The 17612-nt window shown below is 44.5% G+C and overlaps 1 protein-coding gene across 1 annotated transcript; it reads left to right on the forward strand.

The window, feature by feature from the left end:
• The first annotated feature begins 411 nt into the window (after positions 1 to 411).
• On the forward strand, positions 412 to 17410 carry TICRR (TOPBP1 interacting checkpoint and replication regulator). Its single transcript, XM_054642222.2, has 22 exons — positions 412 to 1152; positions 1704 to 1989; positions 2550 to 2791; positions 3043 to 3286; positions 3489 to 3624; positions 4322 to 4464; positions 5158 to 5370; positions 5979 to 6127; positions 6856 to 6950; positions 7308 to 7401; positions 7568 to 7647; positions 7974 to 8210; positions 8639 to 8735; positions 8947 to 9019; positions 9715 to 9855; positions 10363 to 10453; positions 10954 to 11015; positions 11798 to 11953; positions 12682 to 12839; positions 13060 to 15355; positions 16549 to 16653; positions 16979 to 17410. Exons 1-22 carry the CDS (start codon positions 505 to 507, stop codon positions 17095 to 17097), a joined length of 5865 nt encoding a protein of 1954 aa, XP_054498197.2. The 5' UTR covers positions 412 to 504; the 3' UTR covers positions 17098 to 17410.
• Positions 17411 to 17612: the final 202 nt, after the last annotated feature.

A 17612-nucleotide genomic window follows, 5' to 3' on the forward strand; every position in this document is an offset into this window, starting at 1 on the left:
TAGCGGCACCGGAGGAGCCTGCCGGGTGTGGGGCGGGCAGGGCCAGGTCGGAGTCGCTGCTCAGCCCCGGGTCCCGCTCGGGGACCCCGCTGTACCCGGCGAGCACCGCCGCCCTGCCCTGCTGACGTCACACCGCACACTGAGTGACGTCACACCGCACACTGAGTGACGTCACCGCGACGCGCGCCCCGCCGGCTTTAAATTTTAAACCGGTGGCGGCGCCCAATCGGTTCGGTCTTCGCGCTGGCCACGCCCTCTCCGTCACGGCCTCCCGCCAATGGGATGGCAGCGCTCTCCGCGCGGCTGGCCAATCAGCAGCGGGCGGCCCTCCGGCCGCCCCACCGCTCCGCCCTCCCGCTCCCCGTTCTCCGCCAATGGGAGAGGGAGATGCGAGGAGTGGACGTGGCCGGCGCTCGGCGGCAGCCAATGGGGGCCCGCGCTAGGCGAGGGCGCGAGTGGCCGTACCGGCGGGCGATGGCGGCGGCGGCGTGAGGGGCCCGCGCCATGTCGTGCTCGCACAGCGCCGTGTTCCTGCTGGACACCGCCGGCCCCGCGCGCCGCCAGCGCCTCCAGCGCGGCGCCCTCCGCCTGCTCACCCTCCTGGGCTGCCGCTTCGGCCTCTCCCGCCTCCGCTGGGCCTTCCGCTTCTTCGACTCGCTCGGCGGCCGCGGCGGCGCCTCGCGGGGCGGTGGGTTCCGCCCGCCGGGGCCCCGCGCCTGGCAGCGGTTCGAGGAGGAGCTGGCGGAGCGGCTCGGGGCACGGGCTCCCGCCGCCCTGCCCGGCCCCGCGCCCCGCGCCGCCCTCACGCACAGCGGGATCAAGGAGACGCTGCTCGACTTCCAGTGGGACCGGCCGGAGATCGCGTCCCCCGCCAAGCCGCCCCGCAGGAGCCGCAGGACGGGGCTGGCCGCTCGAGAGCCCCCGGAGGCGCCGCCCGAGGGCTTCGTGAACGCCGTGTTCCTGTTCTCGCCCTGCCCGCACTCGCGGAGGGAGCTCCGGCAGTTCGTGTCGGGGAATGACGCCCCCTCCTCCCCTGGAGAGCCGCCCTCGGCGCAGGAGCTGGCGGAGAAGCTCCTGCCCAAGAGTGTGCAGGAGTTGCTCGTGGAACAGAAAATCTCCCTGTTCTGGGTGGACACTGCCGACTGGGCTCAGGTAACGGGGTCAAACGGCGCAGCTTTCAGCCGTGGGCACTAGCGGGACATCTGCCACGCTGCTTTCTGGCATGAGTAATCTTTGGGTGGGAGGGAACCACGCCAAGGTTCGCTCACTGCCGCATAATCTTCAGCAAGGGACTGAAATCTGGAGTGGAATCGTCCACGTGGAGACTGAGATACATCTGTAGTGGAGTAGCTGTACAGTGTTTCTTGATGGGATGTCTTGTGCTTTGACTTAGAGGGGTGTTACAGCTGTTCAGAATTGCAGATAAGCAGCCTGATAGTTCAGGTGTGTAGATACCAGATTTTTAAAAAAATTGGCTTGAAAATATTGCTAGCTTTTAATTCACTGGGAATAGTATTTACTTTGTTAGGTTCCAATGAAGACTGATAAAGTCCATAAAAACACTCAGAAGGCACCGTGTGTAGATGCTGTGGATCATGTTTCAAATGCCAGGTTTTCTGAAAAAGTGCAATCTCTATTTGTTTGCATGAAAGCTCTCTCACTGCCAACCTTAACCTGAGACCTCTCTGTTACTTTTATTTCAGCTGATTGAATGCCCGGATCATGATGGCTACTGGACAATGTGTGAAGTGATTCATCAGATGGGAGGCACCATTTTGCCAGCTGAAACCTTGGTGCACTGTTTGAGTCACCCCAGGACAGATGCTGCTTCTGGCTTTCTTGGAGACTCCAGGTTCCCAGAGCCACAGGCTGTGCCTTGGACCAGGCTTCTGCCCCTGGATGGGACTTTGAACTGTTTGTTCTCCAGGCCATCCCTCTATCGATCAGTGTTTCCCCAGCAAGAAGGAACATTGTTTCTTAGCATGCCTGGTAATAAAAAGAAAAATATAGATGTGCATGGTAGTAACTGATATCTCATGCAGGGTCCTTGATGAGCTTCCCTTGTGAATAATGTGTGTAGAAGTAATTTCACATATTTCAGAGTCTAGGTGTTTTTCTTTTAAAGTTCTGCTTGTGCTCTATTTCTGATATGAGGACTGTGAGCCCATGTTTCTGATTTAGCCTTTCAGTTTGCCATGCTCCTAGATGTTTGGATGAAGAGCTCTTTGCTGGTCCCACCTTGTAGAGGTGTACTCCCTTTTCTCATACAATTATTTGATTTAGCTAAAATAAGAACACAGATTAAAAACCCCTTCCAAAGAAAACAGATCAGCTGTAAAGCAGCATGCAGGATGCATGGGGTCTTTCTTTAGTGGTGCTTCCATGCACTCAGCTCCTTGGGAGCATGGGGAGGAGGTCAGTTCTGCAACACACTTACTCTAGAGTATATTCCCTCTTTAATCTTGGAACTCACTTTTTTTACATTGAAGTTGTCTCTTCACCATGATGGAAAAGGATTGCTTTCAGACTTTTTCTTTATCCTTGCACAGGAGGGAAGAAGCAGGAAAGCTGTGCTGTGATCCTGGAACCTCTTGCCATGAGCCAAAGACAGCTGCAGTGTCCAGTCAGCATTGTTGTGAAAGGAAGCTTGGCAGGCTGGAGCTTGGCACAGGCTGGCCACTTCTTCACAGAGAGCTGGATCCTGCAGAGCTCACAGCCTGAGCAGGGAGAATATAGCAGGTCCTTGTTTCATCAGCTGTTGAGGAGTCTGGTGGCTGAAGGACTGCACGTGGTAAATCTTCCTCTTTGCCTTAAACTGATACCTGCTCTGAAATGAACTGTGACAGAAGGGCTGGCAGTATCACTTTGTGAAGACAGTAATAGACACTGCACTGCAAATTACTCATTTGAAGCCAAATTCAGAACACTTTTTTTAAAATCATGTAACTCTATAACCTGCTTGTAAAGTATCTGTGCTCCTTAGGTCTCTGTATTTCAAGATAATGTAAACTCTTTTTCCTTTTTTTTCCATTTAAAATACAGATTGCTGAAGTATCTCTGTCTAAGACGTGGTGCCCCTCCACTGCTGTTCTGTCACCTCTTTCTGGGGATACTGCAGTTCTGACTGTGCTTGGTCCTGAGAAGACTGCTGAAATTCAGGGATGCAGCCTTGAAGGAGCTGTAGTGGAAGACTCTTCCCAGGACTCTGCTACTCACCTGCCAGAGATTGTGAATAGTGTGTTGAGTAAAATTGACATGTCAGTGGAAGATTCTCTGGCCAGTCTGGGTAGGTGTCAGGAAATGCAAAACTCACCATCTTTTGATCATCTCCAGATCTGCAGTAGGAAAAATATAAAGTTAATGATTTTCTCCTTGAGGAGTCTCAGTTTTGGGACTTGTTCATTGTGTCATCTGTAGCTAAGGCCTTGTGATGTGATGCAGAAAGAAATCAGCTTTTCTCATTTTTGGGTATGTGTGTTTGCTTACAGGAGAAGAAGCTCCAGTGGCAGAGTGGGTCCAACGGGAGCTGTCCCATACAGGGGGCTGGCATCCTTCAGTGCTGGAAGCATGGTATCCTGCATCCAATGCTTGTGGAGCAAGCTCAGATCTGATGGAGTCATTCAGGTATTTTTCTGAATGTCTCTGAGCAATAATCAAGGATTTCTGCTTCCTGTTAAGGGAGTATGGCTGTAGCATTGCTTAGAGTTTTAGAATTCTGCTGCTTTTATTTCTGTACTCAGTTTATTGGTGGCTTATCTCATGGTGGGGTATATAGACAAAAGAAACTGGGAACAGGATATTTGGGTATCAATATGCATGGATTAAAGTCTTGGTAGTTTAAGGAGTTATAAAGGTCACTTAAAATGACCTTAAGCTACTTGGGAAATGACAAATTTCAGCTTTTATGGGATGCTAAGATCCAGTGCAAGATAGTGAAGATGTGATTGTATTCTCAGAGTTGGTGTTTATTTAGAATGAATATGCTTGCTTTCTTCAAAGAGCTTGCTGAGTGAAACAAAAGAGCCTAATGCAGGGTAGTTTAGAAAGCACAAAGCTGCTCATTGAGTTTTGTGCTACAGGTCAGTGCCATATCCATTGTACATTCATGTAATGCTTGTTTCCAGCCTTTTCAGAGGGTTTGGGTTTTCTGCATTTCCTATGTGTGTTGGGAAACAGCTGCTGGAAGAATTACTAGTGTGTGCTACTTGCACTATGTTGCTGCAGACTGGAATCTAGAGAACCTTGTTCCTGTGCACAGGAAGGAAGGGATATGCCTCCTACTCCCACCTTCTTTTGATAATTGTATTGTTCTTTCATACAGGCTCCTGCAGGTTCCTTGTGCTAACAGGAAGGATGGTACAGACCAATCTGATGTGGAGCTCTCAGAAAGTCTGTCTGAGCTGTACCAGAGAAAATTCAGTGAAACCTCTGCTGCAGCTGGACCAGGAAATAACAAAAAAAGACGTATGTATAGTTTGGGGTTTTATGTGTGTGCTGTCAATAAAAGATGATGCATGAGCTCCAGAGATCTTAAGTACTACTCTTAAGTAGTACCATGCTTTAGATATTTTTTTTTATTTAGGGACAGTCTCATTTGCTTATTAGTATTAGGTTAGTCCTGTAGTAGAGCCCAAATTATTGTTATTCAGGGCTGTGCAGTGAGTGACAAAGCTGTTAAAAGCAGCATGCAGAGCTCTGCAGTTTAATAAGCTGTTGAAACAAGGATTCCTTCAACTACTAGTAAATATTTCAATTTTGTTCTAATTAGAGAAATAAAACTTTTTTTTTGTAGAAAAGTTTAATCATTGCATTTCTCTACACTAACTACAGTTGACTTTACCTTAGCCTCATGTATCTGCAAGTCCTGCTGTCAGCTGTTTCTATTTCTGTGACATAAGATTGCTGCCTATATATATAACTTCTGATTAAACCTGTGTAAGTTCTTATGCAGGGCAATATGCGCCTGGGTTTTTATTTGGAGAAGTAGCTGCCTGCTATGCTGCCTATTTCACAAAGAAACACCAACCTTTTGGGCCATGTTCTCCTCTAGGAGGTTACTAAGGTCACATAATCCAGAATTTAGTGCTGTTCTCTACCTTGGATGGAGCTCCTGCCCCAGTGTGCCTGATGCTAGAACTCTCTCTTGTGGCATTGCAGGTGGGGTTCCCCGAACTCCAGTCAGGCAGAAGATGAAGACCATGCCCAGATCCCTGCAGATGCTCAATGTGGCAAGACTGAATGTAAAAGCTCAGAAGTTTCAACCTGATGCTGTGGCACCAGCAGTGAATGAGAAGGTTCCACAGAAGCATTCAGCAAAAAGATTGGATGAAAAGGTGGAAGGAAAGGCAAAAGCACTTAAAATATCATTTGGTGTGTGTTAAGTCCTGTTATCTTTTTGTCTTGATACATCCCATATGAACTCTTGATATCCTGATATAGGAGTCATAGAGGATTTTTATGGAAGGGAGAACAAACAATAACAATGGAGTACTCAGTACCAAGGAGCAAATCAGTGTTTGAGTTTCTGTATCTTCAGCATGGCAAGAGTAGATATTTTTTCCCACCTTCTGCCATTTAGTTTCTGATTCTTTACAAAGTGATGTTACAGCTGCTTCTGGGATTAGTTTCTTGCCTTGTATCCATCTGAAAAAAGCAATAAGGATTTACTTTTAAAATTTTTTTAACCAAAAGAAATAGAGGGAAGCACTCACCAAGGTATAACTGAAAATGTAGTCCTGTTTATTAATTAGGCAGAAATAAAGGGCATTTCTTCACTGCTTCAGTAGCCTGAAAGTTTGCTGATTTTAAGCAAACTTTGTTGATTATAGGACTAATTTATCTTACAATATGTCATGGGCCTGAAGCTGGGACAGCCTCTGTTAGTGTACTCCTCTGTTCCCTGCTTCAGCTGGGGTGAGGATTTTATCAGGAAGGTGTGGTGAACATGCATTTAGCTAATGGAGACCATTTCCTTGCAGATTTCCAAACAGAGGAGGAGCTGCAGTCCCACTTGACTGCAAGCTACCAGAAGGCTGTTGCTGAGGGAATTCCCTCATCTGTGTGTGCCCACAATATGATCATGGCCATTAAAAGCTTCTTGAAAATACAAGATACCAAAGAGAAAGAGGTAGGTGACAGCATGTGGGCAGGGTTGTTACTGATCTGGAAGTTAGAATTTTTACTATTTTGGGCTAACTTTCCTTCATTTTCTTGGAGGTTTTATGTGGAGGTGCACCACGGTCACTGACTGCTTCTATCTGTGAGGACACAATAGTGAAAAACTGGATGCTTGTAAATTACGTAGCAAAATCGAGTTCAGTTATCAGTTTAGAACTTTACTAAATTTTGCAAGATGTCTTTACTTCACATTGACCTTCTTACAAATTCTGATTTCAAAGACAGTATTTAAAAAATACATTCTTGCAAACTGTATTTTAAAGGTGGTGCATCTTTTGTTTTGGCATTACATGGTGAATCTAGGCCTGGCTTTGTTAGGGAAGAGAAACTGTTCACGGTATTTCTTACAATCTTTACCACTATTTATAGACTTACAGTAATCTTAAACCAAAACTGGTAAATCTGTGATTAATTTAATAAAACACTGTGAGAGACAAATCCAAAGTGAAGAAGGCCTGGAGCTGTGAGCAAGAGACCTCTGTGATTTCAAGCTTTAAGTTGTTTTATTTTATAACTCTGCTACTTAAAGGAAAAGTAATTCCTTTCCTTGAAAGAAAAGGAAAAAAAACCTGTACTTCCAAAAGAATACATTAAGGGGGTAACTGGGGGACAAGGGAGGAACCTGCCCTGCAGATAGGAAACAGTTTTGAAGTTCTTGCTGTCATTATGTGTCTGCAGGTGGCCTGTGTGGGAAGAGTCAGAAACCATCTCCTCAAGACCAGCAAAATGCTCAGACAACAGCATGGCTCACAGAAGGAGACCAAAGTCAGAGAGTATGAGACACTGTATTTACTTCAGCCTCTGAGATACTGTGGAGTTGGTTAGCAGTTTTTAATGGTGGCTTTTTTGTACAACTGGAAAGTATTTACCTGGGACAAATATTTCAAGGATAATCTCTGGTTGCAGTAAAACCATTTCATTAAATGCAAATGTACCCGTGCTGTGTGATAAGCACTGCAGCCAATATCTGGAGTGAGGTATCTCCCTTGCCACCCAAATGAAATGCTAACTAAATATTGCTGTCAAAAGGAACCACTTCCCTTCCCATTGCTTTTTTGAGCACACCTTTTGCAGTAAATCTGCTGTTTCCAGTAGAAAAAGAGGTGGTGGATAATTACTTGTTTCCTTAGGTGCCGACTTCAGGTATTTTTGCGCCTTGAGTTGTGCCTCCAGTGCCCTTCGCTGCAAAGCAGCGCTGAGGAAATGGAGCAGCTGTTAGAAGAGGCAAGTAAAGTATAAACCAGGCTGTGTTTCTGCATGGCACTAGAAATGTGGACCTGGAACCTGCTTTTCCTTTGATTTTACACTAACACTTCATATTCCTTACTAAAATACCTGGTGCTGCAGCTGGCACACCTTAATCCATTTTGCTGCTGACATTCTCTTCCAGGTGACAGATATGCTGCGCATCTTATGTCTGACTGAAGACCCAGCCTATCTCACAAAGTTTCTGGAGGAAATATTAGAAGTGTAAGTTATTTGGCATGACTTATGTATTGCTGGGGACTATGGTTTGGGTCAGATGTTGTCTGTGAGTAGAGAGCAATCAGCAGCTTTGATTTACTGCGTCTTTGTAATTCTCAGAAATTTAGACGTGTTCTCTTTATTACGCTTATATTTTGGTTAAAGAAAAAGTAGCTGATAAGCAAGTAAACTAATTAAAAAACTCAGTTGATATTCAGTTTGTTGTTTTTAAATGGACATGTAAGGATAAGGATTTAGTTCACACCTTGGGTCTGAAATACCAAAGTTTTGAGGAAGGGTGTATTTCATGTGTATTCTCTCTGGTGCTTCAGGTATATGAATTCTATACCGAAGACCCTTGGAGATATTTATTATGGTCTGGGTACACAAATACCTCCGAAGCTGGCATCTGTTCTGCCTTCAGACTTCTTCAGTGATGACTCCATGACTCTGGATAGCAAATCTCCAGGCCTTCCTCCCTCTTTATCATCTGTCTTAACTCCCAGTGCTGTTTGCACTGAGGGTGATCAGCTGGAGGAGCTGCGCACCAGATCTGCCAAAAAGAGAAGGTAGTAACTCCAAACGGGAGGCAGCTTTTTGTTGACTATAAAAAATACAGTCTTGATTCTGTATTTTTATCTTATGCAAAAGTAGATTTCAGGAGCATCTTCCATGAGAGGAAAAGCATGCTATGCTGTGCAGTAGCTGACCTATATTCTTAAAGTTAAAAGTGATTTACTGGAGATCTCTGTGTTGGGGGTTCTGTGTTCATATCAGCAAATTGTGAGTGATGAATTCCAATACCAGCCTTAGGAATAGCTTTTTATATTGCAAATCATAATCCAGTGTTGTAGTAAGTGAGGTGTCAGTGTAGTTTGCAATTTGAATTTAGGTAAACACTTCCTATCTCTTGAGTCACACCTAAGTTTAATTGTCAGTAGGTTGATAACTGTGCTGTTGATCTTATTTTAACTTAATTTTTATGTGTTTTCTGAAGGAATAATGTGTTAGCCAGACATAGGAGCATGACAGAAGCACCACAGAACTTGCGTCAAATTGAGATTCCCAAGGTAGCCAAGAACCCCATCAGAAAGGTAAAACTCTTCCAGAAGGATTTTCTGTGAGTTGTGATGCTTGACTGCAAAAACTCTTGCTCTGTATTCCCTTAGTAAGTGTGCCTTGTATCACCTGTACAGAGATCAAATTGTTCTGAAGGAAAAACTGAAATAATGTGTTCAGAGCTTGTAGTTAATACTCAAACATAGCATTGCACTGCAGCTGAGGCTGATTTCTCATTTGTTTCAGGAGAACTCACATTCTTACCTTGCTACTGAGAAGTCCCAGCAGATGCCTTTGCTGCAGAAAGAGGCAGTGCAAGGTATATTGACTTTTGGCTTGTTCATGGAAAGGTGCATCTTCAGCACATGTTGTCCCTGTAAATTTTACTGAGCCATGATGAAATTATGCTGAGGCATGCTGGAAATCTGAAGGAAGTTTTGCTGAGTTGTGCATAAACTTTAAGGGGAAAAAAATATGTGGTATTCTGTGTACTCATACACAGAAAACTTAAATTTCGTGTCCTCAAAAGAAAACCTTGACTCTTGAAATTATTTCCAACTTCTCTGTCCTGAAAATAAAATGGGGGCAAGAATAAACTATATCTAAAAATAGGATATATCCCCACAAATACTTCATAAAAATAAATCTCACGTTAGTTCTCCGAACCAAGATGTGCTTTGGTTGAGATTTTGTAGTGCACCTAATGTTCCACATGGGACACTGACTATCTGCTTTTTCTGCTATGGCATCTGCTTGTAGCTTATTGCTGGAATAATGCAAATAATAACAAATTCAGAAGAGAAGGCTGGAATGGATTTAGAGGAGGACATGTTCCAGTAGGAGGAAAAACAACTTTTCAGGGTTTTTTAGCCTCTAAAACGTTGTCTTTCCATGCTGGTATATTGTTCTGTCCCTAGTCACCTAACAAAATTACCTTTGTATTTTTTTCCTTTCTTTTTTTTTTATTCTCTTTTCCTAGTAATCTGATCTTTTCTTGTTTTTCTTGTCTCACAGAGGTTACAAAGGTAAGGAGGAATCTCTTCAATGAAGAGATACTTTCACCATCAAAAAGATCTCTGAAAAAGATGCTTAGAAGCCAGTCAGTATCTGCTGTGGAAGGCCTAAAATACAAATGCACCAGTGAGGGCAACAAAGGTAGGATATGACTTGCACATGTAGGATTGTTGTGAAAGAGCTTTTGCTAAAATTCCTATTTTTGTGTTCTCAATTCTATGAAACAACTATGATCTGGTTTTATTGAATGATAAAAGGAGGTCATTGCTGTGTTGTTTGGAGGGTGAATAATGATGATGTTAAAACTGAAACCTATTTTTACTGAACTCTTTACATCTCATAAAGAAAATTAAAAGTTAAAAATGCTTGGTTAAAAAGGACCTGTGAAATAAAGACAAATAATGAAAGTTATCTCAGTAGGTTAACTATGTCTGACATGGTACAATATTGAGGGAGTGGGAGGGAGGTGTAGACACTGGACTGAAATAATGATAGCTTGTGAGTGCTGGGAGACAGCACAATGGTTCTGTATTGACTTAAGAATAACTATTGTCATTCTTAAGCTGAAGCCTGTACAAAACTGTATTTATTTATTTGTTCCAAGTGCATTATAATGGTGTGATTTTACAGCTCTTGCATAATTTTTAGATCATCGCAAGTTATTGACCAAGAGAGTTGCAGAAACACCACTGCACAAGCAGGTGTCCAGGAGACTCCTGCACAAACAGATCAAAGGCCGGTGAGTTCTTTCTGAATTTCTTCAGTAACTAATTAATGGCTATGAGCAGAATTGCCAGGTATCACTGCAGTCAAAGATGATCTTCACTTGAGGCAGTAAGAGAAACAGTGGAGGCTAAATGCCATTGCTTAAGTGGGGGGAAATACTGCTTGCTTCATCATGTAAGTCAGGCTGCTTTCATTCCTGCAGCTAATGTCTGCTTAGGTTCAGCTGCTGACTCAAGGGCTTATGAAGAAAAGGCTCCTGCTGTATTTTGTGGGCTCCAGGCTGAATTGTAGCATTTTCTTTCATGTAGAGCTGTTACCTGTACATCTAGGGAGCTACCCATACTTAATTACATGCCAATAGGAGGCAGAGTGCTTACTGGTCACTCACTTAGAGTAGCCCACAAAGCAATATATTGGTGTAGAATAAAGCACTGCTTCTCAGTCTCTGTGGCAAGTTCTGTTCCTGTACATGTGCTCAGTATGCTAAGCCCAAAATGTCTGTTGTTTCTCAAGGTCTTCTGATCCAGGTTGTGACACTGGTGTTGTAGAAGAATCTCCAGAGAAGGCCATATATGGTAAGCACTGATTTTTCATTAAAGGTGGCTTTGTTGTAGCTCATAAGATGAGTGTGCTTTGATTTGGCTAATTCATTAGAAGTCAGTCCAAAAGTGTTGTACTGTTCTGTTCTGACAGAACCAGTTGCTGCTCACTGCTTTAACAGCTCTGTACAGTTTAAGTAAAGAAAGAGAGGTAGATAGTAAGCCTTTTAAATGAAAAAAACGTGAAGGACTTGAGGGATGAATAAGATTCTGAGCTGCTATAATTACTGTCAAACCAGCACGTGCTTGTTTTTAATGTAACTTCACCATGTTGTGCTGTGACCCTGCTCTGATTTCTGCTGTAACAGACAGCCACCTGGCTCTGGGGAGTGTCTTTTATTTTGGCTACTGCTGTTCTTTTTCCCCAGAAGGGAAGAAAAAAGCAGCATGTCTGGGCAAGCAGGGATATGAAATTGCTAGCAAGAAGAGACAAGAGCATTAACCCATCTTATAACTTGGATGTAACTTGCATTGAACATGCTTTTTCTAGCATTCCTTTCCATATAATTGCTGAAGAGAAATGAGAGTAATCATGAGGAGGGACATCATACTTTAGGAGATTTGGATGTGTAAATATTCCAAAATCCTCAAGAAAACTGAACCTTTGCTTCACCTGCTTGCCTTCCTGGGTGAGACAGATTATCTATAGAGAAGTTTCTTCTGAGGGTCTGTTCCTTGCAGTTGTGAACTGTTCCTGATGATGTGCCCATTGCTGAGGGGGAAGGAAGGCTCAGTCTCCAATGTCCTTGCCTTTTCAGAAGCAGGTTTGAGAAGAAGCCCACGCATCAAACAGCTGGCTTTGAATAGGACCTGCTCTGGTGCTTTCTATTCCACTACACAGCCCAGCTCAAAAAATTCACAGCACCTCCACCAGGGACAAGAAAAGGAGAGCTGTAAACTGCAGCATGTAGAAGGTACTGAGTGGGATTTGAGCAGACTGATACTGCTGATCTGAAAAGCTGACATGGATAGCTCTGAGTTTGATTTGATTTGGCTCTACAAGAGGCTGTAAGAAGCTAAGAGCTGTCATGTAATATCTTCCCTAGACAGAAATTCATCCTCAGTAATTATTTTTTAATTGGTAATCTGAATTTTGAGGATGGTAAGGCAGCTATTTCTATGATGAATTCACTGCCAACTTAACAAACCAGTCAGGCCCATCTAACAGAATACCACTGATTGTCAGTCTGCATTCCTTAAAAACAGTGAAATCCTTGTAAAATATGGGACAGAAATCCTATAGCTTACTCTGTAGCAGCATAAAGCAATGACTGATGGGATCTTCTTTGGAGGCTTTCTCAGTAGGATTATCACCTAAAAATGGTGACACATAGTTCTTTATATTCTACTTATTAGAATCCTTAGTCATGAACCAGAACTATCTAAAGCTACAAGCTATAAATAGAATAAGAGGCTGAAGTATTTTATACCTTTTTTTACCATTGGAGCACTCTTTCTAAAGATGGGTATTAATTTCATAATGGGAAATAACAATAATTCTGGTGAAGCTTTAACTCTTGGTTAGAAAAGAACATGCCAGGGATATGAGCTTTTTACACTACTTTTCCACACATCTGACGTGACTCAAACAATTGTGGCACGTTACTTTGTGTTAGTTAAATTGTACTGTTCCATTTTGTAGGCCTTAACCAGCATTCAGAGAGCCCCCCCATCCAGAGTCCCAAGAGGTTTTTCTTTGGTGCAGTCATTGACATGGGTAGTCCTGCAGGGAAGCATTCACCTGGAAGGAAGAGAACAAGAAAAGATTCCTTACACTTAGAGGAGCTCACCTCATGTCAGGTAGAAACAGTTACCTACCTCCCTTTCTCTTTCTTCCCACCCTTGTTTTCTTCTCCAGCATCATCATCCATTCATCAGCATCTTAGATTTAGTGTTTGTTAAGTCTCATCCAATGGGTTTTTTATGTTTCAAATCTTGGGAAGTAAATATGAAGATGGATAGATAATACTCCTGGAGTAGAACAAGCATGATTCTTTAATATATTATTTTTCCCCTGCAGACTCCTAGAAAAACACCTCATAAATTTGCCCAGAAGCCACTGAATTCTGCCAGTAAGCTCCCAAGGAGATCGCCTCGCATTGTCCACAGGACACCTCAGAAGCTGGAAAAGACACCTGGCAGAAGTCCAGCAGCTAAACAGAATGTAGCTAAATGTTTGGGGAAGTGCTTTTCTCTTCCTGCACAAAGGGTCAAGTCTCCATCTGTGCTAACTGACAGCAAGAGGGTTCACTCAGTGCAAGTAACTGCTGAGGACTGCTGTGTAGCTCTAACACTTTCCCCTCCTTGCAAAGAGCCTGGCTGGCAAACACCAAAACGTGAAGGGTTCACAGCCTCTGTATTACCTCCAACAGATCCAAATCCTGCTTCTTCTTCTTCTTCCCCCTCTGCCACCCAAGAAAGGTGTTTAACAGAACTTCAGACTCCAAGACGTTCCTTGAGATACCTCTCAAAATTAGCATCTCCAGTTAGTGCTCAGAGGCAAATCCTCACAAAGGAAATTCAGGAGCAGTCAGATCAGTTATCTCGAGCACCTAAAAGGACACCCAGGAAACTTGAAGATCCAGGTTCAAAGTTATGTACCAGCTCACTGAGTACAGAAATACCTCAACTTGCTGTGAGGCCAGAGCCTCTCTGCAGTTCTCCACTCCATGAAAGTTCCACAAACACTGTGACAAGCTGCTCTGCTTCCCACGTGCAGCCTGGGGAGTCTGACTGGGAATCTGCTGCATCTAAACCATCTTCTCAAAAGACTCCTGGTATTACTGGCACGCCACTAAGGTCCCTGCTTCACACACCCAAGCAGGCCAAACGTGAACCAGGTTCTAGAGGAGAGAGCCTCACATGTGCAACACCTAGAGAAAATGAGGACAGTCGTCATGATAGTGGTGGTAACTGTTCTGTGGAAAGCCTTCAGCTTCATCAGTCCCAAGCTGCTGAATACAGTCCCAATACTTCTGTATTGGAGAAAAATAAACAGATGGATAGAGTGTCTCAAAAGTCTCCTTCAAGGGGGGACTTGGAAAACTTGGAAAACCATTTGTCTCCAAAGCCTTTTGCTGGAGGGCAGGAACATGCACAGAATGCTGAGAGAGACTGTGAGCCATCAGTTAAGGGCGAGAACTGCCGTGCAAACACCTGTGAGTCCTTCCTAAGCCATTTGCCAACAGTTAGTGATGACTTGGAAGCAAGAACTGTGCTGAGGGAAGAATGCGTGGGAGTGAAGGCTCCAAGTCTCAAGAGACGCTCCAGATTTGCCCTGACCCCTTCCCCTCCTGTGCAGAAGTCTCCTCCTGCCTACTCCTTACGCTGCACTGCAGACAGGAGGCAGCGGGAGGCTGCAGCACGCATGGGGGAGCCTCAGCTTGCAGGCAGGTTCTCCACTCCTGAAAGTCGTGGCAAACTTCCTTCTGCCAGCCCACCCACCTACGAGGTGGAAATTGAAATGCAAGCTTCAGGCCTGCCCAAGCTTCGCATTAAGAGAATTGGCTCTTGCTCATCCTTGGAAGTTCAACCTGAAGCAAGTGCCAGCAAAGCCAAGGGAGGAGAAAGCCCCTTCAGTGATTTTGCTATGACCTGGTGCAGCAAGCACCCAGGAAAACTAGCAGCTGCCTGTGTCTCCCCATCCTGCTGCCGTTCTTTCCATAGTACGCCTGGGAAAGGTGCAGGACAAACCTACATATGCCAGTCATACACCCCAACAAGCTGTGCCTCTACTGTCACCTCCCCATTCCCACTGGAAGCAGTTCTCCAGACACCTTCTCCAAAGCAGAAGGGGAAGACTACTCCTGATGCCATCAATGACTGGCCCCGGAGGAAGAGAGCAGCAGGCAGCACTGCTGGTGTGAGCTGTGGTCAGAGCGAGAGGAGTGCTGATGATTGGGCACGGGCCTCAGCAGGCAGAGAGAGAACAATGAGGACCTCAGAACACTGCAGCAGCAAAGTGACAAATCCTCTTGGGGAATTTGAACTGGAAGGGATTTGCAGGCTCCAGGATCAGGCATCTCCCAGTGACTCTGAACTGAAGGCTGATGAGGACTCTGCCACGGGAACTTTTGGCTTGAAATCTCGGAAGCGGGTCTTTACTTACCTGTCACCAGAAAAGGAGGAGAACCACAGTGCCAAGAGATCATGTCCTGATAGGGGCAGCTTGGATCTCACTGGCTTTTCCACAGATGAGGGCAACAGAAGTAAATCAAGGACAGACTCTGTACTTCCTGAGAAAGCAGGAGCATGTGCCCTCAAAACACTGGAGCAGCACAGTTGTCTAGGGGATGATGATGTCTTCCTTTTGTCAGGTAATTAAATGGCACGAAAGACACTCCACTGAAATTCAGATGTGGTTAAAAATAGGGGTTAGACTAAAACAAGAGCACAGTTGTTTCCCATGTAATTATCTGAGGGAGAGTGAGGTGAAAGGGGAATGACTTGTAGATGACATGGAAGATAATTATGTGGAGAGGCAGACTGGATATGAGGAGTATTAACGATGGAAGAGAGATCAGAGAAATATGAAAGAGCAGAAAGCTGGAGGAACTGAAAGGCAAGTTTGAGAACTTGAGGAGAGGATCCCAGTTGCATCCAGCTGGTGATTTGTTCAGGTTTGTGTTGATGCCACTGCCTGTTTCTGCCCAGCATTTGGCTCTGAAGCCAACGAGCCAACAGTCTTAAGTATAAAGCTTGGCTGTTTCAGTGCTTCAGACTGGAGTCTTGGTGGAGTTAGTCCTGTGGATGTTGGTGTTTATTGCTGCTCCAGGTGTCTGTCCCGTGGAGATGGGCCACTTGAAAGTGCTACCAGAAATTATTCCCTTGCTAGCAATAATGTATCAGGAGGTGTATAGGTTTAAGCTGCCTCTCTGCTTTTGCTGTTGGTACAGATGATACTAACCTTGGTGAAACAGGCTGTTCAGCTCTGTAAACAAGGCCTTGTGAATTTCAAATACTTAATCCAGTGTTGTTGTAGAAATTACAGGGGGCTGTGGCAGGTGTTGTTCTGTAGTCATTGCACTAAGCTTTGGTGTGTGTTTTCTCTTGCAAGGAAAGATTTGTGTACAGAGGCAGTGTCTTACTCAACATTATCACAGAAAAAAGGTCAGACCTTGAAGCAACATTAATCCATATTCAGGACATGAAATAATAGACTTAAGATTGTCCTGTGAGAGACTTTCTGTGCCTACAGACTTGTGTTTGTATTTCTATATCATTGTGGCTGTAATAGTTTTCTTCCAGGAAATGTGAATTACCTGTGTTTAATACAAGTGAAGTGATTTTCTGCTAAACCAGCTAAGAAAATTAAATGTGCTGATTCCAGACTGCCATTTACCTTTCTCAAATGCTAAAACACCACTGTGACAGCCTAGAGTTTATTTCAGATAAACTCAAAGTATCACTTACACTGATACCAGTTTTGAGGTAGCATAAAGGCTGTGGTGAGACTTAACATTTGAGTTGTTGAGTATTTTTACTGCAGCATCTCACTGTGGTTCTCCAGGCTCCACCCCACCCTTGAAGAGTGGACTTTGTGCCAGCAGCCTTCGAGCCCTGACCCAGTCTCCCCTGCTGTCCCCACCGCCAGCTCAGAGGAAGCGTGTTCAAGGTAAGCACAGGAGAGCAAAGGCTGGGCTCAGGCACACTGCCTGTGCTCTCTGCTTCCAGCTAAGAACAAAATCATGCTGTGCTGGGGCTTGGGCTTTTGGCAGAAAACCTCTGTCTGCCACTGCTGTGTGTTCAGTGTCTCAATCTGACATGCTTACAAGAAACTTGGCATGAACTGGGAAGTTTGGAAGGAGAGAAAAGTTGCTGAAGAATGATGAGAGAGTAGCTACATGGGAAGTGCAACTTCCACTTGGTATTTGGCCTCTTGGAATCACCAGTGAATTCTGGTAAACTGTGTCTTAAATGTATTCTTTCTGTTTTTGTAGAAGAGGAATCTGATGCTGTCCAAATTACTGCCAACCAGGAGCTGTCTCCATTCCACATCATGATTTCCAGGAGGCCTCGCCTCAGCAGGACATACTCACGGAAAAAGCTGCTCAGCTGAAGTTTGGAGCCAGGCCAGCATGGGAAATTTTGTATTATCCCAGCTGTACAACACACCTTTTAACAAAGACTGGTATTTGGTGCTAGACTGGAGCTGCCTTGTGTTGGTAGGACATTGGATGCAAGCACATGGCAATAGAAATAAGGACCACTCTAAAAATTTATGGTTTCTTCCATCCATTCAAAGCCTAGCTTGGTCTTTCTGCTAGTGGAACCTTAGAGTGAGTTCTGCAGTGAAGGGCCAATTCTTCCAGGTTAAGAGGGAGAATTGTCACTTTTCTCCAGCTCTTGTAAAATAAACTGATGAATTTTCATTGTGTCCTTTAATCCAAAATCTGTGTTTGGCTTGAAGGATGTGGGCTGCAGGAAGGAGGATGCTGGAGGCGAATGGGTACAGAACAAGCTGTGTGCTCCTGCTGTGTCTTGTCCTGATACTAAATAGATCCCTCTGTTAATTGCTTCCAGTTTGCCACAGCTTAGTGGGAAAATAACAAGCAGATTAATTAATTAGCCAAG

Source organism: Agelaius phoeniceus, chromosome 13 (assembly GCF_051311805.1).
Source record: "Agelaius phoeniceus isolate bAgePho1 chromosome 13, bAgePho1.hap1, whole genome shotgun sequence".
Taxonomy (NCBI): Eukaryota; Metazoa; Chordata; class Aves; order Passeriformes; family Icteridae; genus Agelaius; species Agelaius phoeniceus.

Bases quoted from the DNA above. Each gene is read 5' to 3' on its own strand.
- TICRR (XM_054642222.2), top strand. From the start codon at position 505: ATGTCGTGCTCGCACAGCGCCGTGTTCCTGCTGGACACCGCCGGCCCC. The intron at 3,625-4,321 runs GTATTTTTCTGA...TCTTTCATACAG, and splicing joins GATCTGATGGAGTCATTCAG to GCTCCTGCAGGTTCCTTGTG. The intron at 10,454-10,953 runs GTGAGTTCTTTC...TTGTTTCTCAAG, and splicing joins CACAAACAGATCAAAGGCCG to GTCTTCTGATCCAGGTTGTG.